Below are 27,224 nucleotides of genomic sequence, written 5' to 3'. Positions count from 1 at the left end.
TGTTAGTTATACTTTGTAAAAGTTATCAAACGGATAAGTGCATAAAACAGCAGTATAGATGCATTGTAAGAGTGATAAAGTCTTTATTTAGTAAGTAAGGAATGGTGTAAAATATGAGCATCCCAGCTCATGAATGCATCCTTTGTCAACAGCTGACTGAAGCCCCCAGATGTTAACAACCTGTCTCAGACTGACTACACCTTCACCTTTGTGACTCATAACTCACTTAACTTTAGCAATGATAAAACCTGATATGTTTTCATGGTTCCTTTGGCAGCTGTCTTTGATGCTTCATGAACTTCAAATGACATAAAGATTAGAATAGCTATCCTTGCATGCATGCATAAAGATGCGCTTCCTTAATTATTGAAATATCTTTGTTTTTTTGATGATGTATTCATGAATTCACATAAACCTCATGTATACAGTTCATTACATTGTCTTGGCAAGCAGCAGCTTCCAAAGGCATTAAGTGAAAAAAAACTGCAGTTCTTAGAATGTCCACTTGAGGCTGGCTTAAAAAACAAAGGGATACCCATTAAATTCATGTCAAAATACCCATTTAAGCAGCAGATATAAACATGTTGACAGTGTGGTAAAATGGTCTCCATAGCTCATTTCTTAATATTGAAATGTATCACAATGTGTCCATGGGGTCTGTTAAACGTATTAAGAGTTGAAAAATGAATTTAGCAAAAATTAATGCTTTAAAAAGTATAAAAATGTCTCTCATGTAAGACTATGAGGACTTTAGTTGTGTAGCATTTAAATGTATAACCACACCAGCCAAGGTTGTAGGCTAGTTTTTTTCTGCTCTATATTGGTATTAACCTGGTTAATGAATTTAGATATGCTGATATTTCTTTGTTGTATGTTTTGGAGAGTTCTCAGCCAATCTAGACTAATGGAAATAAATTAATAAGATATAAAGAACTCAACTATAGTGAGCTATAGTTAAGCCGATGCTACAGTAACATGACTACTACAACTATGCTATAAGTATTCTTAAGCCACTTACATAAAAACGTCTTACCTTCCATTGGCAGCTACTTTATGCTATCAAATTGGGTGGTTTTTTTTTCAAAGTCTGATCTCAGAATGCTCCTAGAAAACTTAATTTGCACATTACAACAAGAAATACTATTGAGTTTTTTTTCCTTATCATTTTTATCTTATAATCTGCACAAACCAAACAGTACGTGACTATGTCACTTATGAATTGGGGAAGAAATTGAAGATGCGATAAGTTATTTTTATGTATTAAGAGAGTCTTGAAAAAGTATGAAATTTAATGTCAGATATCTGTATATACCCTGCATCAGTTTGGTGTGTAAATTGACAAGTGGCTGGAGGCTATCGTTCTAGCTTTGTCCTGTTAGTGACCTTATAAGTCAGCTTTGTTTATGTTTTTCATTGTTTGGAATATGCTAGCTAGATAGCATGGTTCAGCAACCAAGGTATTCATTTGACCTTTCCCCCTTTCATTCATTTGCTACTTCTTGATTAGCCGGATGTTAATTTGGCACAGCAGACCCAATATGGCAGCAACATGGCTTTGGCTTCAAAACACCTGTTTAGCATCCAATATGTGGCATCACTAACTTTATGTCCATATTTTCTACACTGTATGACCCTTTGATAAGCAGTTAAGTTTTAACCTCTCAACAAAAGAGTGGATGTTGATAGTAGCACTGACTGTTAAATCTAGATCAGAAGCTTGCTCCTGGCTATTCCTAGAAGTATTTTCAAAGCTGTTCATCAGAAGCTTATAGTCTTACAGCACTATGTGATTGCTGTGACTGTGATATTGTAGAAATAGAAGACTGCATCTTCAGTTGCCTGCTTGCTAACCCCTCTCCTCTCTTCTCAGGATGGCTTGGACGCGCTGGTGTATGACCTTGACTTCCCTGCCTTGAGGAAGAACAAGAGCATTGACAACTTCTTGAATAGATGTAAGTAGCACACATCGTGCTTCCCCCCCCTTACACCCTTTCTTTTACATCGATCTGCCCTGTGCATTTGTGTTTGCAGACCCTGTCCCATACGGGTATATAAGCCCAGGCTGTTTTTGGGTCACCGCTTCCATGTAGGCTTGGACACAATAGGTGTCTGCTGCTTAGTGTCCCCAACAAAGAGGCTTTCATAAATGGCTGGTGACCCACATGGTGGCTATCGTGATGGCTTCTTTTTTCACGGTGCCCTCAGACTAGGGAACCCCCCAACTATGTTTAAACAAACAAGAAATACCAACGCAAAGGCGGACATTCAAGCTAGATCTATTTGCCCTCAACAGAGCTTGTAAATGTCCAATTTATTGGCATTGACATTTTAAGAAATACAAATTATCTTGGTACAGTTTTATTAAAGGACTTTCTTTGCAGAGCTGATAGTGTTTGGGGGGGGGGGGGGGGGGGTCGGATTTTATATCATGAGAATATACAGAATATCTTTAATTTCCTGGATTACATGCAGATAAACATATAATTTAACCTAAATACCTAAAATAAACTACAATTCATACTCCCACTGTCTCTAGTATAGCTGCACATTTGCCCTCCCTTTGAGGCATGCTTTTCTGCCTTTACTTTTTATGTTCTTTGGTTTCTCATAACTTTTCTGTCACAATAATATATATTTCTTAATTCAAGGCATTATGGCTAGAAAATATAACAGTTTCTAAGACACATCAGTATGTCTTCAAATGAAGTATAGGAAAGGACAATATTGTTTGTATTAACAGAGTTTAATGTGATTCTGATTTTGATTTACTTTTTTTTTCCAAACAAAAATGTGATTTTGTCTTTTTTTTTTTGTTCATGTTGACATTGTGCTGTTGATAAGTGTCTGTATGATATCTTGCATTCAACCTATATGAATTTGACTTGGAACTCACTTTGTTTTTGCAATTAAATCACAGAAAAAAATTAAAGTATATATCATGTATCATGTAGCTAAAGCGATATGATGTTTGGGTCCATATTTCTCAACCCTAATAAGGCACCCAAATTTGAGTATTTTCTTGCCTGCATACTCTAAATTGCTCACATACATTGGTAATGTTTTTGAAACCTTGCTAATGTAATTTTGCTTATTTTGCCGACTTTAATTCTTTATTTATATAGCCTTTAACCAGGAGTATTCTCTTGTTATTTTTTTTAACTAGGAGTATTCCTCTTGAGGTACACAAATCTCTTTTACAAGACAGTGAGTCCAGGCCAAGACAGCACAAGAAGTTCCACAAATATTAAAAAAAAAAATGTTACATCAGTTACAAGCCTGCAGCTCTCAGAAGAAAAACATTGGCGTACACTGGTCAATTGTTCCTTAATTCTGGTTTTAAATCACCCCAACTATTGCAACATTTAAGTTTAAGGTGACCTTGGAGCTCGGATCACAATTATGGTGCAAAACAATAAAAGCTTTTTGCCAAAGACGGAGCGAGTTTGAGGAATTTAACGCATGATGTACCCATGAAAACAAAGGGAATGTCTACTGCCAGTTTTAGGAGCCAGTAGAAAACATAAATATGAAAGCTGTTCATGTAAAGTGGCTTTATAAGGAAGGTTATACCAATATTTCATCTTTGTGTCAAATAAGGAAGACAAACAGTTTTGTCAGACAGAAAACAGTGATGGATGGAAAACCCGGACCAGAGACAAATTGCAAAGCCGCACGATACACTGAGTCCAACATTTCAGTGAGGATGATGTAGCATGTATGTGAAAAATACCACCATAATCAGTTACAGACAAAAAAAATGTTGCTTTAATGAGCTTCTGCCTTGCATCAAAAGAAATAAATCGTTTTAATTAAAGAAACCCAATTTCCATCAGGACCAGCTGATTGATTACACGTCATTTACATTTATGGATTCAAATCAAAATTTCGAGTCTAAGGCAACAGTTCTTCAGCATTAATTGAGTTTTTAGAAAGGTCTGGATAGGTTTAGCTTTCAGAAAGTAGAGGAAGTTACATGTTGATTTAGATCTGGCACTTTAGTATTTGTTATGCTAAAGCTTGGAATGGGTAGTAATATGGTAGTACTGTATCCCGGGGTAATAATGGGGGAAAAGAGAGCATAGGAGCTTTTACACAGAGAGAAAGAGGGGAATTAGGAAATGGAAGATCTCTTGATCCTCTGTCCTGATTTGACTCTGGCTACATGTGACGGTTTAAAGACAATGCTTTAACTATTAAAAACTCATTTTCTTTTTTTTTTTTTTTTTTTTAACTTGAAGCTTTTTGTTAAAGGACTGAATGGCTCGCTGCGGAACTGTGCTTGCCACCAAGTGTTGTGAAATGTGGGTTTTAAACACCTGGTGGTAATTACCTATACCCCAGTTATATTTGGTATGGGTTTGAAAATATTAAAAAACATATACCTCCCAATCCTGTCTCAAACTCGAATGATTGAGGAGGGGCACGTTTTTTTCCGGTGCCTGAAAACATTCCCTAAAACTGATGTTTAGTTTTTCTCCTTCTTACATTTTCTCTTGTGCATAACTGTGAAAACAGATTGAAATTTGACTGAGCAGTTAGGCATACTAGATGCTAGCATTAAATTGAATAGACACAATATATTAACTCTGTTCACTTATATCTGTTTACACCACATTAATTGGAGATGACTGGTGTTTTTTAACAGAGCCATTCAGCCAATACCAGTGTTCAACTGATGCATTGGTGCTTCCCTATTTAGAAACTCTTCATATTGAAAATGATTAAAGTATTAAAAAATTGACAACTTGATTCTACGATTAATAAAACAACTTTACATTAAAATCAGTTTGAGATCCAAATATTGTGTTGTATTGTGTACTGACAGCCTTTACATAGAAATATAGCCACTTTTTTTACACCTAAAGCTATGTAAATACAAGAAATTTTCTTTCCTAGATCTGCAAAAGAAATGATGCATTTACAAATACTCTTTTTTTTTATTTTAGGGTATTTTCATTATTCAAGGTAAGAGTTAGCAGGGGCAGTCTACCCACATGGCAAAAAGGATGGACAAGCATTCATTTTGTGCTTTAAACCCTTTTTTAATCAGTTCCTTTAAAAATCTGATTTTCTGTATGATAGACAGCCAAAGCTTCTGTAAACCCCTGCAGCCAAAACTGCCATTAAATATCTCTTCAATTACTGCTGCTACAGTACTCTTATGTGTTTGAAGTGCATTGATGGATATGGACTAATGGACTTGCTGTCTTGTGAGACACCACTCGTCAGCAGCATGCTTTGCCTGAGGGTCTCTTTACTCTTACTTTCTCTTATCCATGCATCGTGCTTTACACCACGATCACCTCAGCTGATTGCTTCACTATATACAAGAATCCTCGGATGCACATTCAGATACACAGTTTATCTGTAACTGCAACATGAAATCTTATTTGTACCTTCTCTAGACATGGCTTTTATGCCTCTTTATGATCGTGATCCAGGGAACTTGTGTTTTAAGTGGAAGTGACTCACTCTTAAATGTTCCTTTTCCATCAAATCAGATCTTTTTATTTTTAGATCAATTGAACTTGATGCCCCCTACGCCCCCTCCTTTCCATGCGTTCCTGTGCCAGTTTTGACCCATGTGAATTGGAAATTATCCCCCTAGTTCAGCTGTGACCAAATTTGGCTGAACAGTGAATGCTGTCTTCCCAAGGGGAGCGAGCTAGCATTGTTACATCAGGGAGAGGCCAACAAACTTTCCCGAAACGGCAACCCTAAGCTGTGCAGAGGCACTGTTAGGTAATTTTTCCCTCTGTTTGCAAACAGGCGTGATATTGATTAAAAGCAAACCCTTTTTAATATGTCGACACCTACATAATAGTTTAAAAGCAGGGTTGCTGAATTTGCTTCCTTGACCTGAGATTTGTTGTAATTCATCACTAAAACTCTTCTAAAATATCAGTGCAAAAGCACAAGAATAATACTTTTAATTGTTTTTTAACATCTGTCTTTGCATTCTCTCTCTAGACAAGGACACCATTAGTAAAGTCCGTGATCTACGCATGAAAGCAGAGGACTATGAGGTGGTTAAAGTTATTGGCAGGGGAGCCTTTGGAGAAGTGCAGTTGGTAAGAATGATATTTTCTGTCTTTAATATCATCAGCAAAATTTTTGCAAGAATCTTTCTATTTTTTTAGTTTGTATCTAAATAGGCCTTTTATTTGAACTCTTCTAGGTAAGACACAAAGCCACATGCAAGGTCTACGCCATGAAGCTGCTGAGCAAGTTTGAGATGATCAAAAGGTCGGACTCTGCTTTCTTTTGGGAGGAGAGAGACATCATGGCTTTTGCCAACAGTTCATGGGTGGTGCAGGTATGATATGATGGGAAAAAAGCAAGCCTTGTGTGAGTCTGAAAAGAAATGTTTGATGGGCTTATTTCCTCTCCGCAGCTCTTTTTTGCATTCCAAGATGACCGCTACCTCTACATGGTGATGGAGTACATGCCAGGCGGGGACTTGGTTAACTTGATGAGCAACTATGACGTCCCTGAGAAGTGGGCTCGTTTTTATACGGCTGAGGTGGTGCTGGCACTGGATGGGATCCACGCCATGGGCTTCATTCACAGGTAACGACCAAACTTGTATCTCCTCTCCTCTCTGTAATATTTTATTCACTGGTCTCATATTTAAACCTCCTCTACCACATTAAAGTCATTGTTTTTGAAAGTGATGTTTATAATGTCTGTGAGTCAGCTTTAAAAGGATTTCTAATCTGGTTGGAGGTAGTTGTGAAACCTCATCTGTAGTAAACATGATATAAGTAATCTTTATGGTTCCAGACAACTGCCAGATATGCAGAAGGATCTGGAAGGTGTGGTGGCAACCTATGTCCTAATGAGGCTTTGTAAAATGCAGCAAGTTATTATTGGAGACTTAGCTTTTGGCTAACTCTGGCAAATTTACAGGAAAAGGAAAAAGTTCAAAAGTACTTCTTCTTTTTTTGTTGATAAATGCTGGTTAGTTGCTAATGCTCTGACTACACACGGCCTATAAAAATTATTCACCCCTTTGATTTTTACCCTTTGGTTGATTTTTTTAAATTTGTCATGGTCAATATTATTCGGCTTTTTTGACCAATAAAAGTACAAAAACTCCCTGACGTCAAGTTGGAAACAGGTTTCTACAGAGTAATGTTAATTAAATAGAAATATGTATTGTCAAATGAGTGACTGGATAAATATTCACCCCTTTACAATGCCTGTCCTCATTCAATAAAGGTCCAGCCAGTTGGTGCCAGTAGTCTTACAATTAGTGAAATGGGGATCACCTGTTTGCAGTGAATGCTTCTCAAATGACTGTAGTATAAAGGCACCTGTGTCTGGAAGGTCCAATCACTGGTTAATCAGTATTCCTGGCTACCATTACACCATGAAGACAAAAGAACATTCCAAGCAACTCACAGAAAAGATTATTGAAAAGTATAAGTCAGGGGATAGATAAAAAAAAAAAATATTGCCAAGGCACTGAACATCCCCTGGAGTTCAGTGAAATCCATCATCCAGACATGGAAGGAATATGGCAATGTGTAAATCTGCCTAGATCAGGCTGTCCTCACAAACTGTGCAACCGTGCAAGAAGGAGACTAGTGAGAGAGGCCAACAAGACACTTATGACTACTCTGAAGGAGTTACAAGCTGCAGCAGCAGAGACGAGACTCTACAAGCAGTAACTGTTGCCTGGATTCTTCAACAGTCAAAGCTTTATGGAAGAGTGGCAAAGACAAAGCAGCTGTTGAAGAAAACTCATTAAATCTTGACTGGAGTTCACCAAAAGGCGTGTAGGCGACTCCATACAATACAATACAATAACTTTATTTATCCCCGAAAGGAAATTCATTTGTCTGGAGTCTCATCTGTTTATGGTAGAATTATATAGTCTTATTGCTGATGGTATGAAGGATCTTCTATATCTTTCTGTCCTGCAGCGTAGAGAGAGGAGCCGTCAGCCACCATTGTTTCTTTGGTCATTTAGGGAGATATGAAGTGGGTGATCCATGTTCCTCAGAATGGCCTCCACCTTCCTCACTGTGCATCTCTCCACCTCATCCTCCAATGAGTTCAGCTTGATTCCGACCACAGAGCCAGCTTTTTTCACCAGTCTGTTCAGACGCCTTGCATCCTTGTGTTTTACACTGCCTCCCCAGCAGACTGTAGGATAAAACAGAACACTTGCCACCACAGACTGATCAAACATCTGCAGTATCTTACTGTAGATGTCTATTGATCGGAGTCTTCTCAGGCAAAAAAGGTGGCTCTGCCCCTTTTTGTAGATGAAGTCTACGTTTTTAGACCAGTCCAACTTATTATCCAGGTGTACACCTAAAAATTTATACAATGTCACCACCTCGATATCCACGCCACAAGTGTTCACTGGCTGAAGAGGGGGTTTGGATCTGCGGAAATCTATGATCATTTCCTATGTCTCTGTGGTGTTGAGTAGGAGGCAGTTTTTGTGACTCCAGTCACTGAAGGCACTTATCAGATCCCTGTATTCGGCTTCTTGTCCATTTCTGATACATGCCACGATAGCAGTGTCATCCAACTATTTCTGGATGTGGCAGTGCTCAGTGCTGTATTTGAAGTCTGATGTATACAGTGTGAACAGGAACGGAGCCAGGACTGTTCCTTGTGGAGCCCCTGTACTGCTCATAAATGTCCCAGAAACACAGTTCCCCAGCCTGACAAACTGTGGCCTTCCTGTCATGCTCACATAGAAGAAAGTTTTTTTGTCTGATGAGCCCAGAATGGTGCTTTTTGACTAGAAATTGGCCATCAGACAAGATGCTTTGTTGGGCGGACACCAAACTACACATCACAACAAACACGCCATCCCCACTGTGAAGCACGGTGGTGGCAGCATCATGCTGTGGGGATGCTTCTCAGTGGCTAGCCCTAGAAGGCTTGTAGAAATAGAGAGTAAAATGAATGCAACAAAATATAAGAAAATCCTGGAGGACAACCTAGTACAGTCTGCAAAAGAACTACAGCTTGGGGGAAGATTGATTTTCTAGTAAGACAGTGACCCAAAGTATACAGTGAAAGCTACAAAGAAATGGTTCAAAGATAACAAGGTGAATGTTGTGGCTTAGTAAAAGCTCAGATGTCAATCAAATAGGAAATTTGGGGCTTTTTTTGTCAAAAGCCAAGTTCTATTGACCATGACTGATTTATAAAGATCAATGAAAGAGTAAAACATCCAAAGTGGTGAATGCTTCTTCTGGGCACTTTAGGGTGTGTGGGAGCATTACTACTTGTTTCCATAACATAGCAGCTTTTTATTCAAAGATCCTGTAAGGAGCTTTCAGATTGTATTGATTTTGGACAAAGCCATACCTAGTTGTCTAAAAATCTCATCTTGCTTCATTTTAAATGTCATATTTATGTATCGCAGTCAGTCTGTTCACATTTGATAGTAAAATTTTTATGCACAACAGTCTTGTATATTTTTTTCCCTCCTATAAAAGTGTTACTAAAAATATTTCCGCACTAAGCTTCATGTACAGCTGAGATGTTGGAACATGCTCAGCATGACAGCTATATTAAATAGTCCTCTCACTGTTGGCCTATTAACATGCTGGATGTTGTAGTGAAAGGACATTGTAAGAAAACATAAATTCTGCTCTCTCAGCCTCCAGCCTCCTTCACACCTCATTACATGTGACTGATTGCTGCAGAACAGTGGAGCAACTCCAGACAGCTCCAATATGAGAGATTTGGGTTTTTTTTAATAGTTGCAACCTGAAGCACCTCTTGCGAAAAGGGCTTCATACATGTTGAGTGCTTTAGCTTTATTATCCTCATGAGTCTGATGTGTTGTTTGTGTGTTGAGTATTTGTTTGATACCTCTTAATATTTGCCTCCTCAGGGACGTGAAACCTGATAACATGTTGCTAGACAAGGCAGGCCACTTGAAACTCGCAGACTTTGGGACCTGCATGAAAATGAATAAGGTATTTAATACACTTTAATTTAATATTATGAAGCTTATGGTTCATAAATGATAATAACCATGTATGACAACTTTGGTGTTGTTGCTAGAAATTATTATTATAGTATTATTTTGATGGATAAATAAGGACAACATAAGGTTGAAACTGATGACATTTCTTTTTTAAAGGATGGTATGGTACGATGTGACACAGCAGTAGGAACGCCAGACTACATTTCCCCTGAGGTACTGAAATCCCAAGGAGGAGACGGCTATTATGGCAGAGAGTGTGACTGGTGGTCTGTGGGAGTGTTCCTGTACGAAATGCTAGTTGGTGAGTTTTGCTGAAAAGGTCAAACCATTTTCTCCTACCTGTTCAAACTTTTTTTTTCTACATTTCTCATTTATATAAATAACAAAAAAAATAGCTTTTCTGAATATTACTCTTAAACATGTGTCTTGTGTTGTGTACAGGCGACACTCCTTTCTATGCAGACTCCCTGGTGGGGACCTACAGTAAAATTATGAACCACAAGAATGCCCTGACCTTCCCCGATGACAGCGACATCTCCAATGACGCCAAGAATCTCATCTGTGCTTTCCTGACTGACAGGTTAGATAAGGAGAGACTAAGAGCTGGACTCTGAAGAGGGTTCTTATCTCCAGACCCTTCCCTGGTTGAGGCAAAGATTGTTTTCCCTCCCAAAGAACCTTCAGTGGAAAGAATCTTGATTGAAATACATGACAAAAAAGACAATATTTTACCACAAATAAGCATAAAGAAAATGGTGTCCACATAGTGGGTAATAAGGGTTTATCTTGTGTTTTTTTTAAGTACATAAATTGAATCAAGTACAGAAAAATATTGCGCTTAACATTTCAATAATTTTAAAAGTAAGGTGAAAATATAGTTAAAACTCACAAGAACCATAAATAAAAACAAACAGTCATGGTAAGTTAAATTAAAAATGGAAAGGATAGAGCGCAAGACAAAAAAAAGACTGATAGATGATAAATCATGAAAAATCACTCGGTAAGCAAGTACTAATTACATTTACTGATTTTTATATACTGGTGCATCTAAAAAAATATGAATCTATGTTAAAGTTCATTATTTTCCTTGTTATTTACTTCAAAAGGTTAAACTTCTATTAATTCTAGATTCAAGGGCAGGCTGTTCTCAGAGTGCTGTATCAAAGCATATTCACAGAAAGTTAACTGGAAGAGAAAAGTCATGTTAGAAATGGTGCACAAGTGACAGGGATGAGCTCAGACTTCTGAGGACTGTCAAAAAAAAGCACATTCAAGAACTCAGGGGATCTTCACAAGGAGTGGACTGAGGCTTGAGTCGGTGAATTAAGAGCTAGCAAACAAAGACAGGTACAGGAAATGGGCTGAAAGTGTCACGTTTTTAGTGTTGGGCTCATCTTGAACCACAGAACATGTCATAGGTGTCTAACCTGGGCTAAGGAGAAGAGAACTTGACTGTTTTCAGTTTCCACAGTCAGTGATGGTTTGACGAGCCGAGTCATGTGCTGGTGTTGGCCCACTCTACTTTATCAAGTCCAGAGTCAATGCTGTCAGCCATCTACCAGGAGATTTTGGAAATCTATGCAGATACTGATTTCCTTTTCCAGCAGGACTTGGCACCTGACCACAGTGAAGCCAAATCTACCAGAAACTGGTTTGCTGACCATTTACTGTTTACTGTGTTTGATTGGCCAGATGACTGGTCTGACCTGAACCCCACAGAGAATCTCTAGAGAAATGTCAAGAGGAAGATGAGTAGGGATGGGCAACGAGAACTTGTTCCAATTGAGAACCGGTTCCAACAGGTTCAATCCACTGACATCATTTACATTTTATCTTAACGATCAGCCCCACGTGCCATGAAAAACACGGCCTCGCATGTGGCAGTCAGCGAACATGAACAGGGAAGTTGAGGAAATAAACAAACATAGCACCTGTGGATATATGTAATCATTTCTCATCACTGATCTATGCCTAGAAAAAAGAACTGAAGCATTTTCAACTCACGTTGTTAGATCACATGACAACCAGCGGTGCATATATAACAGTTTGACTTTAGAGAAGAACATACCGCGGTGCCAGAGCTGTGCCTGCACCGCACCAAGCCATAGTTTGCAAGTATCCGTGCGCTGGTATATATGTGTGTGTTTGCCTTTTGCAAAACTGTCCTTACATCATTAACAGGAGCTCTTTAATCACTTTTAAAGCATGTTCATACACTGGCAGTGGTGCTGTGGGTGGAAAAATCAACATATTCTTGAGGAATTTATTATTAGTGTGCTCATCACACAACACCATCTTCATGACGGCAATCAAAGCTACACCATGGCTATTTTTAATACCCCAGGATATAGTGTTACCATATTACCACCTTTTTTCTAGTGAACTGTCACAAACACAGACTGAAGTGGTCAAAAGTGTGGATCATTTCTCCAAAATTGACTCACACAAGGTAATGTGCAATGTCTGACAAATAGTGATTTTAAATGTAAGGCGTACATCTTTTTGTACAAGAGTGGTTAATTTTGTAAAAGATTTAAATTTATTCCATACATCCAGAGATCTCGGATCCAGAGACTAGTTCATGTTTATTTTAAGGTTTTATCTTTTAAAGAAAATGTGTAGTGATGTTGTATTCTAATTCAAGTTCAGAGATTGAACATCCAAAGGAATCGATAATGGCATCGATATCAATAAAATCTTATCAATTCTCATCCCTAAAGATGAGGGACAGCAGACTCAGGGATACGGACGAGCTGAAGGCTGCTATCAGAGCAACCTGGGCTTCATAACAACCCAGCAGTGCCACAGACTGGCTCCATGCCACGTTGCACAGATGCAGCAATTTGTGCAAAAGGACATTTTGCAGAAGGTCAACATTTCCATACAATATAGTATCATAATCATCAAGACTGAAACAAAAAACAATCTTGAAATATTGTCTTTGAATTAATCACGGAGAAAAAAACAGTTTTTGTCATGATGTTCTTATTTTTGGGATGCACCTGTATGTGGGAAACACTGTAGATCTTACACCGTTTTGCACTGAATTTACTAAGAATTGAACATACTTTTTTCATTCAAATCAGCAAATCTTGCAGGCAATTTAAAAAAAACATCAATGGTCTAACCGAGTCTGTCCCCCCTTTACTCTGGCAGGGAAGTTCGACTCGGTCGAAATGGTGTGGATGAGATCAAGAGGCATCCTTTTTTCAAGAATGACCAGTGGACGTGGGAGAACATCAGAGAGAGTAAGATTACTGATCACTTTTCACAACCCCGTTACATTTGGCACCCTGTTCACTGTTAACTGCAGCCCTGCAGCCTAGAGATCATGTTTTCCATCTGACCTACTACAGACAGTTGCAGGAAATTCTTGTGGACGAGCCATTCATTCAGCATCCTTTCCAAGACTAAACGTGATTCCTGCTCAGGAGTCATAATTGGCAGTGCGGTACTTTTTGAGGCCAACTGCAGGGGAATGTGAAGGCTAATGCGCCAGGATTGACACTGGAGCAGAGAGAGATTTAAAAGTAAAGCTAAATCCAGGAGCTACAGTCAGTTCTTTAGTGGCTTTATATTTAATACTTAACCAGGCTGATGTCAGCACTTTGGTGCCGTTCCACTGGCTGAGCTGCTCTGCTCTCTGGCCGCTTTCCTGTGTTTTAAAGAGGGATTCAAAGAATGGGCTGTGATGCAGAAAAAGTGATACAGAGAAGAGTTAAAGATATGTCTCTATGCCTTTGTTTGTCTTGAAGGTTAATACCTCAAAATACAGATGTACATTATAAAAGTAGAAGAAAACATGTAAACTGATAACTAAGGCCAAAAAAGCAGGACATAAGAAAGTTTAATAATGACCCTTAACCGTACCAAAGGTGTTTGAAGAAATCCATTGCGAATGTATGGTTTCTCATGTGTATTTAAAGACTTCCACGTCATTTCAGAGGTGGGTTTTGAAACCAGTATTCTCACAGACAGCCTTCTGTACTCGATGAACTGAAGTGGCCTGTCATCATGAATCCAGCACTTTTTTTTACCCTGTGTATAGCGGCTGCCCCTGTGGTGCCTGAGCTGAGCAGTGACATCGACACCAGTAACTTCGACGACATTGAGGAGGATCGGGGTGAGGAGGAAACCTTCCCCATACCAAAGGCCTTTGTGGGCAACCAGCTCCCCTTTGTGGGCTTCACTTACTACAGCAATCAGCAGTAAGTCTAATGGATTTTACCCCTAAACTATGATTGGACTCAAAGTGAAGATTTTATTTGTGAATCTTGTAAAACTGAACTGTCCACAAACTTTCACATACATAAAAAATGATGCATTCATGATATGTGATGCTGTTCAGTCAGTACTGTTCATGTTAAAATGTCCAATAAATAACCCCTTTGTTTGTCTGCAAATACCCCTTTATCTCTGTTATAATAGTCCCATAAAGGCATATATAAAATACTGGTAGTTTCAGGTTGCAAGAGTCTAGAATCTTCCAACTGGGTAGTCTAGGTCCAAATCCAACCTGTGGCTCCTGTCCCGCATTTCATTCACCACTCTATCGCCCTCATTTTCTACTCTGTCTTCACTGTCTTATTCAACTAAAGACCTTAAGGCACAAGTAGTAGATTTGATTTTGACACTTTGTTTCAATATAACTTTTGTGATGGCATAAATAACACAATATGTGTTTGTGTGCAGTCTTTTGCGCAGGTCCGCCTCCTCAAAGACCAGTGACAAACATAGCAGCTCTGCAAAAGAAGACAAAAGTCATGTAAGTAGACTAAAATACTTCTAAAGATGTAGAGTGTCTCCTCCAGTGATTTTAAATTCCCTTATTGCTTCATTGAAGATCTGACTGTGTTTCTTGTTTGTCTCTGTATAGTTGGAGAACCTGCAGAAAAAAATCTACCAGCTGGAGGAGCAGCTCCACAGCGAGATGCAGCTGAAGGATGAGTTGGAGCAGAAATGCAGGTATGGAGCAGGATGTTAATTTGTAAATGAAGATTTGAAACATGAATGGGATGAAAATCTTTGATCTCATAGGCAAGATCCAAAAAAGACAGCATTTCAGAGCCTTAAAATGTTGTGATCTTGTGTTTCCTTGTGTTGTTTGTATAAGAAACAGGATCATAAACCAGATATTTTAGCAGTGTCCCACTTTGCTTCAACAAGATTTTTGTCATGAAATTGATTGGCCAAAAAGAGAGGGAGATTTATAATCTAACTTTTCTTTTCTGTAGTTGTCTATGACTCACATTGCACATTTAAAAGCACTACAGTTAACATTAAAACATCTTAATAATGTGTCACATCCTCAATTTGCAACACTAAAGGTAAGAGAGCACCAAAATTCAAAATAAAACAATAGAGGCAGTTAGATAAACTTCAAATCCTTTTTAGACAGTGCTTTTAAAAATCTGATTAGGACCCCCCCCCAGACTTTGCAGGTAAAATCTTCCACAAAGCAGTTTCCTTCTCTGAAACACACGTTTTCTGTTTTTCCAACTAGAAAAATATTCACATTAATGGGATACATTTTCCTTAAGTACACCCCCAAAGTCATCATAAATTGGGCAGTAAAACAAAAACGGAATATTGTTCTTAGTTTCAACAAAGTTGCTGAACGAAAAAAAAGCTCTGTCCTCCTCTGGAGTGGCATTAAACCCTCCATTCTCTAGAGCTAAAGGGGAAGTTCCTGAGAGCAGCTTTGAACATAATCATCTCTGCTGACTGCTTAATTTATACCTGACATAAGAAACTACAGTACATTTCAACTATTATTTATACGTCAATATATTTGTAGTTTTGGTTTACACCATATATCTACAGACCATTTTCCCATAAGACACCTAGTACTCGTAATCTCCTAAGTATCACAAAGTAGCATATTGTGAAAAATAGATAACATTATTTAGATAAATACAGATTATCCTCAGCTCATTTTCTGTAAATATCAAAAGCTGCATCATTTTTCATCATTGCAGTGTTTGTTACCTTCCCCACCAAACGGTCATTGACTTCTGTTACACAAAATAGAAGTCTTACTGTGAATTACAAGTTTGCTTTTTCTCTTACAAGTTTTAACAGTGCTGAATATGTAACATACATACACTGATCATTTAATGCATTGGCTCCCAACCTGGGGAACTTAAGGTGGCTGCAAAAGATCTCAGGGGCCTCTGAGGTTGTCAAAATTAGATTGGCATATTAATCATTATCATGGCAAAACTTAACTAGTTTATACAAACACTTTTTGGTATGATAAGCATATGTAGACCTATTTTCTTAGGAGTTTGTCCAAAAGCAGTTAAAATTGATGAAGTTTTTGGTCTGCTGTCTATCACTTTTTAAAATTTGTGCAGGGTTCAGTTTTTCTTAGATACCATTAGGGGGGCTCCGGGGAAAAAAGACAAAACAGCAAATGGGGTATGTCCATTAAGGACTATCTTGGGACACAGTAACACAGTGCTCTGTAAAGGAGTTTGTTTGGCTGCATTTACAGCTACACAGTACATGATAACAACATTACAAGGCTATTGCCATAGTAATGTTAAGTCTCTGGTTGTTGTCACATGCAGCTGCTAGCTGATACTTGGCTGATAAATACAGACATGGTGCAATGAACCAGAAAAGTCAAAGCATTATTTGAAAACAAAGAAACCATGCATGATGAAATATTGACACATAACCATTTCCATGTGTGCAATTCCATGAGAACTTCTGTAAAAATGTTTAAAATAGACTGAATTATCTTCTGACTTGCACAGATGTCCATACATACACACACACTGAGGCTGAGCAATTAATCAAAATTTTTAGCAAATTGCAATATGGCCTAATGTAATTTTCAATTTGCAGGTGCAATAATACTTTAACCTGAAACGTGTGTCAAAATATCAGCAATATTATGCTCTCCACATTATTCCTAGACAGTTTGGCTGCAGACCCTTCATCTCTGACAGCCACTGTCATGACCATTCATCTTAGACGCCGTGTATCACAGAATGGAAATACATGCTAAAACGTTTAAAATAAAATCAGATTAAACTTCCATTTCGGGTTAGGTTGAAGGCTAAGATAATGGCTAGGATATCAAAATGCTTTAACAAAATGTTGTTGTTGTCAAAAACCTAATTAAACTAATAAACCTGAGTAAAAAGTCTGCTTACAGGAAGAAAGCTCATCCTCCATGAAAACATTCTAACACAGCCAGCATAGTTTACATAGTCTGTTAGGCCGGCCACACACTAGACGATTTTTAAATCTGAAATGATTTTAAAAACGTGGCAGACCACAGACATAAAGACAATGTCAAACGATTTTTCATCTTTAATTGTCTGAATGCACAAACCAGACAAGTCAGCCAGACTTTCAGATCACTGGAGACGACACACCTCCCAACCTGCCAGTGGCCTTGCGTGATCACGTGACTTTAGAAAAAATAAACAAACAAGGATGTCTGTCAAGACCGGGATATGCCCCCACAATCATTGGGGGAGGCAAATCTTGCCTCAAATCGGGCTTAAAATCCTGTAGTGTGTGGCCAGCCTTAGCTGCTTAAGCTACATAGCTGACAGGGCTAAAGCTAAGCTCAGAACGCAACTACTTAAGCTACGTATCTACATTGTCTGCATAGCCAAGTTAGCTTTTGCAACAATTGCTAAAGCTAAAACTGGATCTTACCCCACTCTCCGCTGTTGTTTCCAGTCTTTATGTTAGTCTAAGACCGATGGCTACAACCCTTACTTACTTTACAAAGAAGCAAAAAGGATAAAAAGAATGTCAACTTTGCATAAAAGGTGACATAATTGACTGAATGACACTTGATGACAACATTCATAAATGTGATAAAGCCTACTATATGTGAATGACAGGTGCCATGTTAGTCTTATGCATACCCCTTCAAATAAAGTGTTATGCAAAAAGTTCATCTTTTAAAATAAGTTACCAAAACTCCTACTTTCCTTGTTTTTTTGTCTAAGTGTCATTAAAAGGATAATTACCTTCTCATCACATGCAGCCTTTATGTCTCAGATCAGCTGTGATCAGTTTCAGCACTGTTGCACACAGAAGTTCAACATTCAATGTAATAATGTGTTATTTGAAATATTTTCTCTCCAGGGCATCAAGCACCAAGATTGACAAGATCATGAAAGAACTGGATGAAGAGGTAAAAAGCACACCGCTTTGTTCATCTCAGCATTCCTCTGCAGTGCATAATTAAAGGCATGGTGTTTGCTGATTTGATTGGGAACAATATCCTCGCAAAAAACATGCGCTGGAGCTTTTATTTTAGCAGCAAATTAGGAGTCATGTTTAAGTGGTTGGAAAATTACTGTTAAAGTCTGAGGCTAGATTAAGGATGGGCCTTTTCCTGCCACATCACAGCTGCTTTTGCATTTTCTTGCCACAGGCAAACCTGAGGAAGACGACCGAGGCCAGCATGTCTCTGCTGGAGAAGGACAAGATCATGCTGCAGCACAAATTCACAGAGTACCAAAGAAAAGCTGACCAGGAGGCAGAGAAGAGACGCAATCTAGAGAATGAGGGTAAGGATAATGAGGTGCTGCAGACACTTGGCAATTGAGGTATAATTGCAGAGTGAAGCAGAGATGAGGGCAGCAGTTGAGCAACTATTTTGCAGTATGTTAATCCTTTTTACTCTCAGTAGTATTTCTTACAGTAAAGAGCCTTTTTTCTGTAGTAATCTTCATCTTGGTCATAGCTAGGTAAGAAAGTAGTTTGCTTTTAAATCATGCAACAGTTGCCAAGCAGCTATAAACTGTTGAATTTAAAAGTATGATATTTTCTGTATGCAACTCTTAACCTGATTTTAGGCAGGAAATTTAATTGGATCTTGTCTAGAGTTAAAATTATGACTAAATGAATCCCCTCTTAATCAATTTCCAATCTGTTTTTTTTCTAGTTTCAACTTTAAAGGAGCAGCTTGAAGATATGAGGAAGATCAGCCAGAACTCTCAGGCCTCAAATGACAAGATCGTCCAGCTGCAGAATCAGGTATGAAATAGACACTCATACAGCCAGCACAATGTGGAGAGCAATGAATGAACTTTCCTCTCCTCTAATCCCAGTTGGAAGAAGCCAACGACCTCCTGCGTGCAGAGTCTGATACGGCAGCGAGATTGAGGAAAAGCCACACTGAGATGGGCAAGACTGTGAGCCAACTGGAGAGCTTGAACCGCGAGCTGCAGGAGAGGAGCCGTGCCGCAGAGGGGGAGAAGGCCCAGCTGGAGAAGGAGCTCCTGCTTCTTCAGAGCACGCTGGACTCAGAGCGGAGGAACTATAGCCAGGGTTCGGAGGAGATCAGGGAGCTGCAAGGTGAGATAATGACTGCAAAATCCTTAACAAGTTAATTTGATGTTAGTTTCCAGGGCAGGATTTCAAGATGATAAATTCTCTCCACATGTTTAAAAATATTTCCTTAAGTTATCCCTCATTTAGATATTTGAGCCCAGTCATTTGACAGCTGCAGAAATTAAAGCTGTCCCATATGCCAAAGCCTTCAAGACGCCCACAGCAGTCAAATTAGTCTCTGATTTATCAGACAGAAGATTCTTTTATTAGACACAAGCTTATGAAAGTCAAAGAAGTAGCAGGGAAGTAGGGTGTTGAATGTAGTAGGTTACTTTCTTAACCTCCTGAGACCTGAGTGTTTAATTGTAATGCACTTTAAGTTTCTCACATTTTCTTGGGATCAGTAGAAACTGATAAGTATGAAACCTAACCCTCGTCTTTGAACAGGTAGTAGTTTCCACCCAAAACAATGTATGTATGTGAGCACAAAAGGCTTTTCTTAGTGGACAACACACAAAAACATACAGACTTTACAAATAAAAAATGTCATTTATTTTGAGTTTGTTTTGGCCAGTTGATAAGGGGTTGTCCAGTCAGAAAGAACTAGTGTCAGTCATTCAAAGACATACAGTGTAGTCCTTTTTCTGCCGAGGGACCACAAGAACTTGTAAAAGCCAGTTATGAACTTAAATCAACTTAAATTTTTGGAGATCCTGGAAAATTCCATTTAAAATAATGAGATTCCTGAAACATTAAAAAATCCTAAATGCCCTAAAATTTCTAAGACCTAACCAAAGAATATATGAAAATTCAGAAATTCCGCAAAAGTGTCCTTGAATATTCGTTAATTGTTTCATTAAGCTTTTCTAGATAATGTAAAGATTTACAGAACATTGTCTCCAAAATGCCAGAGAAATGCCTGAAAATCTTTAAACAAATTCCCCCAAATTTCTAATCAAATTCACAAAAAAATACAAATAAATGCCCCCAAAATCACATTGAAAATTCTGGAAGATATCCAGATATGTTCCCTCAAAAAAATCCCTAAAAAGTCCATGCAAAATCAGGAAAATTTTCTTGGAAAATTCCAATCAAATTCCCCAAAACGTACACATATATTCCTCAAACTCCTGTGATAATGCGGAAAAGCACACTGTCCCCCAAAACTTTAAGTCAGCGGTCCAAAATATACAAACATAATGCCAAAAAAGTTCAGAAAACTAATTTGTAACAAATTTGGGAGCAAATTCTCTAGACATTCCAAGAAAATTACTTTCACTTTTTTGGAAATTGTTGACATGTATCTCTACAACTCTGATAGCAGAATTTATTACTATGTTGTTGGAATGTCAGAATGTAGCAATGTCCTCCTATAAGATCTCAGGAGGTTAAATTATAAAGATTTTCTTTTGTAGCTTTTAGACAGATAAAATGAACTTAATGGTCATAATAAAAAGGAGTTTATCATAATAACTGATTTCTGTCTTATCAAGGCATGTTTGTGATTGTGTCTTTATCTTCTGTTCTCAGCGAGGATGGCAGGGCTGCAAGAAGACAACAAAAACTTAAAGGTCAGCCTCTCCAAAGTGGAGGCAGAACGTAAACAGGCCCAGGAGAGGAGCAACAACCTGGAGAAGGTATACACTACAAGTAATGATAGTATTTAAGCATATATAGAGTGTGTCCACCCTGTAGAATTTTAGGGAATTGCTGTTATTTAGTGCGTTTCTGATGAGATAATAGCAGCTTCATGTTGTTTTCCTCCTCTCCACAGGAAAAGAACAACATGGAGATCGACCTGAACTACAAGCTGAAGACATTGCAGCAGCGTCTGGAGCAGGAACAGACAGAGCACAGGGTGACACGGGCACAGCTCACCGACAAATATGAGTCTATTGAAGAAGCCAAATCAGCTGCCATGAACGGTATGCCAGCTGTGTACCAGAACATGCCCTTCCCCTCTTTTATTTTGTTCTTTGATTCACACTAGAACTATTCTGTCTTCTAGTTTGAGTTCCCCATTTTATTCTATAACTTCCTCTGTGACCTTGTTTTCCTGTTTCATGGTCCCCGTCTGCCATCTGATCAGACTCAGCTGCAGGCAATGTTTGGGTTGGTGGAATTAAAGGACTGAGCCAGTCAGCATGTCAGGACATCACCTCATGCATATTAAAGATAGATTTCAAAATCGTTTTTGCAGTAATTTGAAAATCTGGTGACTGTTACCATGCACCTACAGCTAGCTGAAACAGACTGCAGCTTTCTTTAAGTTGTGTTCCTTTTCCTTCCAAACAAATTTTTAATTGAAATCACTTGACTTGTATTTTTTTATTTACGAAAAAAAGATTTTTATTAGATTTTGAAGCGTGTTTTCATCTGCGATTTGTTCTGTCATGCATCTGTTTGCTGTTTCCATTCAAAAACACTTTTCTCCTTAGAAAATAGTTTAATTTGTTATAAAAGTAGCTACAGACATTTCTTTGTTAGAGATAATTGAGAGAAAATAAAGATAGAAAGGCACATTAGCTGCTGGTAATCAGATTTCAAGTTGATCCAGTTCTTTCAGATGTGTTGAGCTGTTTTTCAGACATACCTGATCACAGCTTGATAAGATACGATACAATAGGATAAGAATAGATACACCAAACTTTGTTGTCCCATTGTGGGAATTTGTCTTTGACCCTGCACTCCAGCAGCCTCCCCGGTAGTGTTTATAGATAGAAAATGGCAATCCCCATGTAAACATAATAGCACGTAAATGTGCTTTGCTCTTCAGTGTATGCACATAGTTATTAGATATGTAAAGGGTCTTTCAGAATTAGTCATATTTTAACAGACTGCTAGTTCAAGGTTGCAAAATTACAAGTATACACTGATCTGATCAGATCTGAAAAGTTAAAAGAATTGTTGATTTTCAGTCAGTTGGCAATAGAGCAAAGAAATGAATGCTATTTCTGTCCCACACCAGCTGTCCAGCAGAAGATGTCTGAGGAGAACGGAGCGAGGATGCGAGCAGAAAGCCGGGTGGTGGAGGTTGAGAAGCAGTGCTCCATGTTGGAGTTCGACCTGAAGCAGTCTGTGCAAAAGATGGAGCAGCTGATGAAGCAGAAAGAACGGCTGGAAGATGAGGTGAGTAATCCGTCTAACTATGGCTTTTGAAGTCCTTTTAAATATTCAGCTAAATGAAATAAACCGTTATGTCTACCTCCTCCAGGTGAAGAATCTGAGGATACAGATAGAACAGGAGTCAAGCAAGCGGGTGCAGGCTCAGAGCGACGTGAAGAGCCGCGTGCAGGAGGTGGATCGTCTTCGGGTTTCAGAGAAGCAGCTCAAACAGGAGACCAACGCGGCGTTGGAGAGTAAACGCTCACTGGAGTTCCAGCTGGCTCAGCTGACCAAGTAAGTGAAATTAAGGCACTGGACATGTCCACTTTTCTGTTTTCATTTATCTTGCTAATAATAGATGAAAAGGGCAACTACTGTAAAACAAATCAATTAATAACCTCGAATTTTGTTTACTCCAGTCTTGAAATTGCTTTGCTTTTATTAAAGAATGCATCATAATGAGATGGAAAAGACATTAAATTATTAATTAACATCAGAAAGATTACCTAACTGTGCATGGCTTTCCATAAATGCCAGCTGCTGACTTTAAGATATATTTTGGTATTTTTGAAGTTGGATTGTTTGAGGTGCTTGGCGATAGAAGTGCTATTAGCCTCTATTGATATCAGTGAGCATTACCAAACTAACAGGATGCGCATAGAGAAGCTAGGCGATATTGTCTGCAGAGCAGCTGTTGGTTGTTTACAATCATGTGTTACAGAATGTCTGTTGGGGGTCAGGCAGTTGGAGACAGTCGTTAGGAATGAATAGAAACAGAACAAAAGTTGGTACTTAACAGCTTCAAATGGACCTGTTCACAGCACTTATCAGAAAATTTCTAAATTATATACATTGAACACAATTCCTACACTTTATGCTGCCATTTCTCTGTGACTTTTAAAAACTTTTTGCCTGAATAATTCATTACTTTCATGACATAAAAGTAGATTATGTCCTGAAAATGAAGAATGTTTTTATTTTCACACTTTGAACGCTTGGTATAGTCGTAAACAGCTCAAACATGGTCTTTCTGGTAGTGTCTCTCTATGTAAAAATAATTTCTTGCCCTCCATGGAGGGTAATCCACTGCTGTTTGACGTCATCTGCAAAGAACCTATACCCATCTGTGTAAATACGCTGAAGTAGAAGAGAACGTAGCTGGAATCCCCAGCAGCACGTCTCTCTCTCTATCAGTTGCATTGCAAAATAGTGCCAAACACTGAGGATGTCTGGGTAAAAAATGAAACCCTTTGATATTGCATGCAGTTATGCCCGCAATGTGTTTTGGCCTATTTTTTTCCTAAAACTCATTAAATTGCGTGGTGCAGCTATACTCATCTATGGTGCTATGTGCCTTGCTTTCCCAAGGGTGTTCTGTTGTCACTGAAATCACTGTAGGCTAATGGCACTACTATCGCCAAATACCTCTTACAATCTAAGTCAAAAAATACAGAAAAATCCCTTTTATATCCAACTAGCTGCTTAGTTACAGTAGCTACTTTTCCTGTTGTTGACTTCATAAAAACATTTTACCAACAAGTCGCAACTCACTTTTCCTGCACATTTAGAAGCACTCGCCTTTGCTCTAAGCATTGCATTCTGGGAAAGATGCCTGTTTTTCTGTCTCATCCCTTCCTCTTACTGTGCAGGTGTGTAGACATGCAAGCACTCTATGCAAAGAGGAGCAATCAGTGATGAATATGTAGTACAATAAAGGAGAGATTATTGCATCTTAGTGTGAGAAATTGACAGCATCATTATCACTTATGACTGTTGGGGATTCCACAATAAAACATGGTAACAACACATATTGGCTGCACAGTAAGCATTTAAAAGTTGCATGTGCTTGCTATGTATTGATGTAGAACTCTAATCTAGCTATCTGTGGTCAAACAACGCCATGGGCTTCTCCTGGGGAGAGGGCCTGGTGCTCTACACCCCTTAAGACCCCCTTAGCTGACTACTCCTTCACACTGGCTGAAATCTCTATATGCTTGTGGAAAGCCTTGACTATGTACAAAAAGGATTTGTATCTTAAAACTTGAAGTCCTTTACAGGAGCTTTAGGTCATCAGAAGAAAATTGGACTAGGTTTCCAGTATTGAGGTCATTTGTGCCAGTTAATTTTACTCTTATAATAGCTGGCAGTAGTTCCAGCCAGGAGCTTTAGTTCCCTGCTCCTGTTGCACAGGCCAGTAATGCTCTTTGGAAGTCAAGGCGTAAATTGGCCCACAATTGCCTGTGATTTTCAAATTAGTGCTATTATTGCAGCTTAGAGGGCGACTCTGCCAAAGCTGTTCTGCGACAGTGTTTACATCAGAGGATTAGAGTTTACTCTGTGTCCAGCTCCATGCACTTGACTGCTAATCCTCTGCCTAGTACCACAGCCAGTACTGCTGGATGGGCTGCTAGTAACATTTCAAGGCAAAGGGTGACTGGAAAGTCAATCAGAGTGTATAATTACCTGAATAGCTGGGTTGATGTTCTTAATGAAATGCCTAATGTATCTGCAGACAGTACCGAGGCAACGAGGGACAGATGAGGGAACTTCAGGACCAGCTCGAGGCCGAACAGTATTTTTCTGTAAGTTCAAGTCTGCAAAGCATCAGTCCTTTTTGTACATGTACACATGTGTACACATGTGCACATGTAACATACCATTCTACTTGACCTCTTTGCACTACGTCATGTTCATGGCATAACACTTCTCTGTAAATAACTTGCTGCCAACAAGTGTACCATTTCACTTTCACTCACACAAACACATCACTTTGTTTACTATCCCTGGAAAGGAATGTGAATTGTATACACATACTTTCCCTTATTTAATTTAATTTTTATTTAAGTCTTATTTAGTTATTTGTTCAATTCTATCGTATTTTCACTACCTGTTGTGTTGCTGCAATGCCAGAATTTCCCTTCTGGTTATCAAGAAAGTCTTGTCTTATTTTATCTTATCTTATCTTATCTCTTTTTATTTAGTTTGAAAATGTGGGCTAACTGTCTATCTGTCCGCCCTTAGACACTTTACAAAACTCAGGTCAAGGAACTAAAAGAGGAGATCGAAGAAAGGAACCGGCAAGTACAAGAGGCCCATAAAAAGGTGCAGGAATTGTGCAGTGAAAGGTAAGAAACATACCCAAATATCAAGCTTAATGAATCTGTGTCCTGATGTTTTGTTCTCTTTGTTGTTTAGCCATCATAAAAGCAATCACACTGAAAGGACAAGGTGGTATAACTTATCCAATATGTTTTATCCTGCACAAAGGGACTCCCTGTCTGCCCAGCTGGATCTGACGGTGACAAAGGCGGAGTCAGAGCAGCTCGCCAGGGCACTTCAGGAGGAGCAGTACTTTGAGCTCAGTCAGGAGAACAAGAAAGCATCAGCCAGACATAAGCAGGACATTATGGAGAAGGAGGCAACAATTGCACGGGTGAGTAGTACCTGAATTGTCACCTTGACTTAATTACCACCGTTTTACTCAATCTCTTCATGTGGCTTAACTTTTAACGGCATTTACTGTTGGCAGCTTGAGGAATCTAATAAGACTCTGACCAAAGATGTGGAGAACCTCAGCAAGGAGAAGGCCGAGTTAAGTGACAAACTTCAAACTCAGGATGAAGGTACTGCCCATGTGTTAAACTTTCTCTCTTTTCTCAGTTGTAATTATGAATTTTTACAAGCAGAGTTTCTTTGTCCTGGCAGAGTACGCAGCTCAGAAGGAGGAGATAGCAAATACAATCAAGGCCAACTATGAGAAGGTCCTAAACACAGAGCGCACACTGAAGACGCAGGTAAAGAAGCTAGTTGTCCTTGTATGTTGACTTAATCCCAAAATTTTCAGGGAATTTTCTAGGGCTGTAGTCAATCAAAGAAAAAGTTGGTTGACCAAAATAGTGCCCAGGCACCAATTAATCAATTGGTCGTTTAGGTTAAAAAAAAAACTTTTTTCATTCATTCTTTGAAAAAAAAATCACCTCTTGACTAATTCAATCCATCCAGGCTCCTTACTGCACCTGCTTGGTACTCAAAATGATCCTAAAATGAACATAACAAGCCTTTGGAAGCATTAATATGTTTTTTAGGCTCATCACGTCGTAGTAAAAAAATTTCTTATGAGAGACGATGAGCGCGCGCCTGCCTTTGATCTCCGTGATCCCGGCGCAGTAACACTTTAAACTGATACAGCCTACAAAATAACCTCAGATCATCATTTTTCATTCATTTATAACATTAACTGATAACAGGATCTTTTGATCCAGCTCATGCTGTCATTTACGAGCATAAAGCAGGCAGCATGCATCGTTTATTTACGGAGGTGAGTGGGAAAAAGTTACCTCGTTATGACTCAGTGACCACCAGACATCACCTTTTATCACCTCTCCTTTCTGTGTGACTGTGGATTGCCAACCAGGGTGATCTTGGTCGAACAAAAAGCTTTTTGATTAATTAATTGACCAATCAAATGGAAGCTTTTTTTCACGTGTGAAATTACCAAGCCTTTTTTCACACTAATAATGCAAGTTGTGGCTTATGCTTTCTAATTGTTTGCTCTCTTGATTTATCAGGCGGTAAACAAGCTGGCAGAGATCATGAACCGTAAGGACATGAAGCTGGACCAGAAGAAGAAGGGCAGCACAGCTGACCTGAGGAAGAAGGAGAAGGAGAACCGTAAGCTTCAGCTGGAACTGAACCAGGAGAAGGAGAAGTTTAACCACATGGCCATTAAGTACCAGAAGGAGCTGAGTGAGATGCAGGCAGTGAGTGTCTCTCTAAGGATGATTAAGACTGTTAAAAGCAAAACCAAACACTTTGGCTAACCCAAAAAAATCATTGTTTTTCTTTG

At 38.8% G+C, this 27,224-nt stretch overlaps 1 protein-coding gene across 3 annotated transcripts in view; it reads left to right on the top strand.

Moving 5' to 3' along the window:
* rock1 (Rho-associated, coiled-coil containing protein kinase 1) overlaps positions 1 to 27,224 on the top strand; it is a 59,189-nt gene that overhangs the window by 20,907 nt on the left and 11,058 nt on the right. For all 3 annotated transcript variants that reach the window (XM_041802498.1, XM_041802497.1, XM_041802499.1), the window contains exons 2-26: positions 1,871 to 1,952; positions 5,971 to 6,071; positions 6,179 to 6,316; positions 6,395 to 6,570; positions 9,869 to 9,953; positions 10,121 to 10,265; positions 10,406 to 10,544; positions 13,121 to 13,212; positions 14,013 to 14,172; positions 14,657 to 14,729; positions 14,841 to 14,929; positions 18,080 to 18,128; positions 18,372 to 18,507; positions 18,885 to 18,976; positions 19,051 to 19,297; positions 20,804 to 20,910; positions 21,048 to 21,198; positions 22,242 to 22,402; positions 22,488 to 22,672; positions 24,891 to 24,960; positions 25,400 to 25,503; positions 25,646 to 25,811; positions 25,908 to 26,001; positions 26,084 to 26,172; positions 26,947 to 27,138. In XM_041802498.1, coding sequence (XP_041658432.1) covers positions 1,871 to 1,952; positions 5,971 to 6,071; positions 6,179 to 6,316; positions 6,395 to 6,570; positions 9,869 to 9,953; positions 10,121 to 10,265; positions 10,406 to 10,544; positions 13,121 to 13,212; positions 14,013 to 14,172; positions 14,657 to 14,729; positions 14,841 to 14,929; positions 18,080 to 18,128; positions 18,372 to 18,507; positions 18,885 to 18,976; positions 19,051 to 19,297; positions 20,804 to 20,910; positions 21,048 to 21,198; positions 22,242 to 22,402; positions 22,488 to 22,672; positions 24,891 to 24,960; positions 25,400 to 25,503; positions 25,646 to 25,811; positions 25,908 to 26,001; positions 26,084 to 26,172; positions 26,947 to 27,138 — 3,123 coding nt within the window. The remainder of the gene's footprint in view (positions 1 to 1,870; positions 1,953 to 5,970; positions 6,072 to 6,178; positions 6,317 to 6,394; positions 6,571 to 9,868; positions 9,954 to 10,120; positions 10,266 to 10,405; positions 10,545 to 13,120; positions 13,213 to 14,012; positions 14,173 to 14,656; positions 14,730 to 14,840; positions 14,930 to 18,079; positions 18,129 to 18,371; positions 18,508 to 18,884; positions 18,977 to 19,050; positions 19,298 to 20,803; positions 20,911 to 21,047; positions 21,199 to 22,241; positions 22,403 to 22,487; positions 22,673 to 24,890; positions 24,961 to 25,399; positions 25,504 to 25,645; positions 25,812 to 25,907; positions 26,002 to 26,083; positions 26,173 to 26,946; positions 27,139 to 27,224) is intronic.

This window comes from Cheilinus undulatus, linkage group 13 (genome assembly GCF_018320785.1).
Source record: "Cheilinus undulatus linkage group 13, ASM1832078v1, whole genome shotgun sequence".
Lineage (NCBI taxonomy): Eukaryota > Metazoa > Chordata > Actinopteri > Labriformes > Labridae > Cheilinus > Cheilinus undulatus.
Note: the sequence above shows the minus strand (reverse complement) of the source record. Positions and strands in the feature narration are given on the sequence as shown.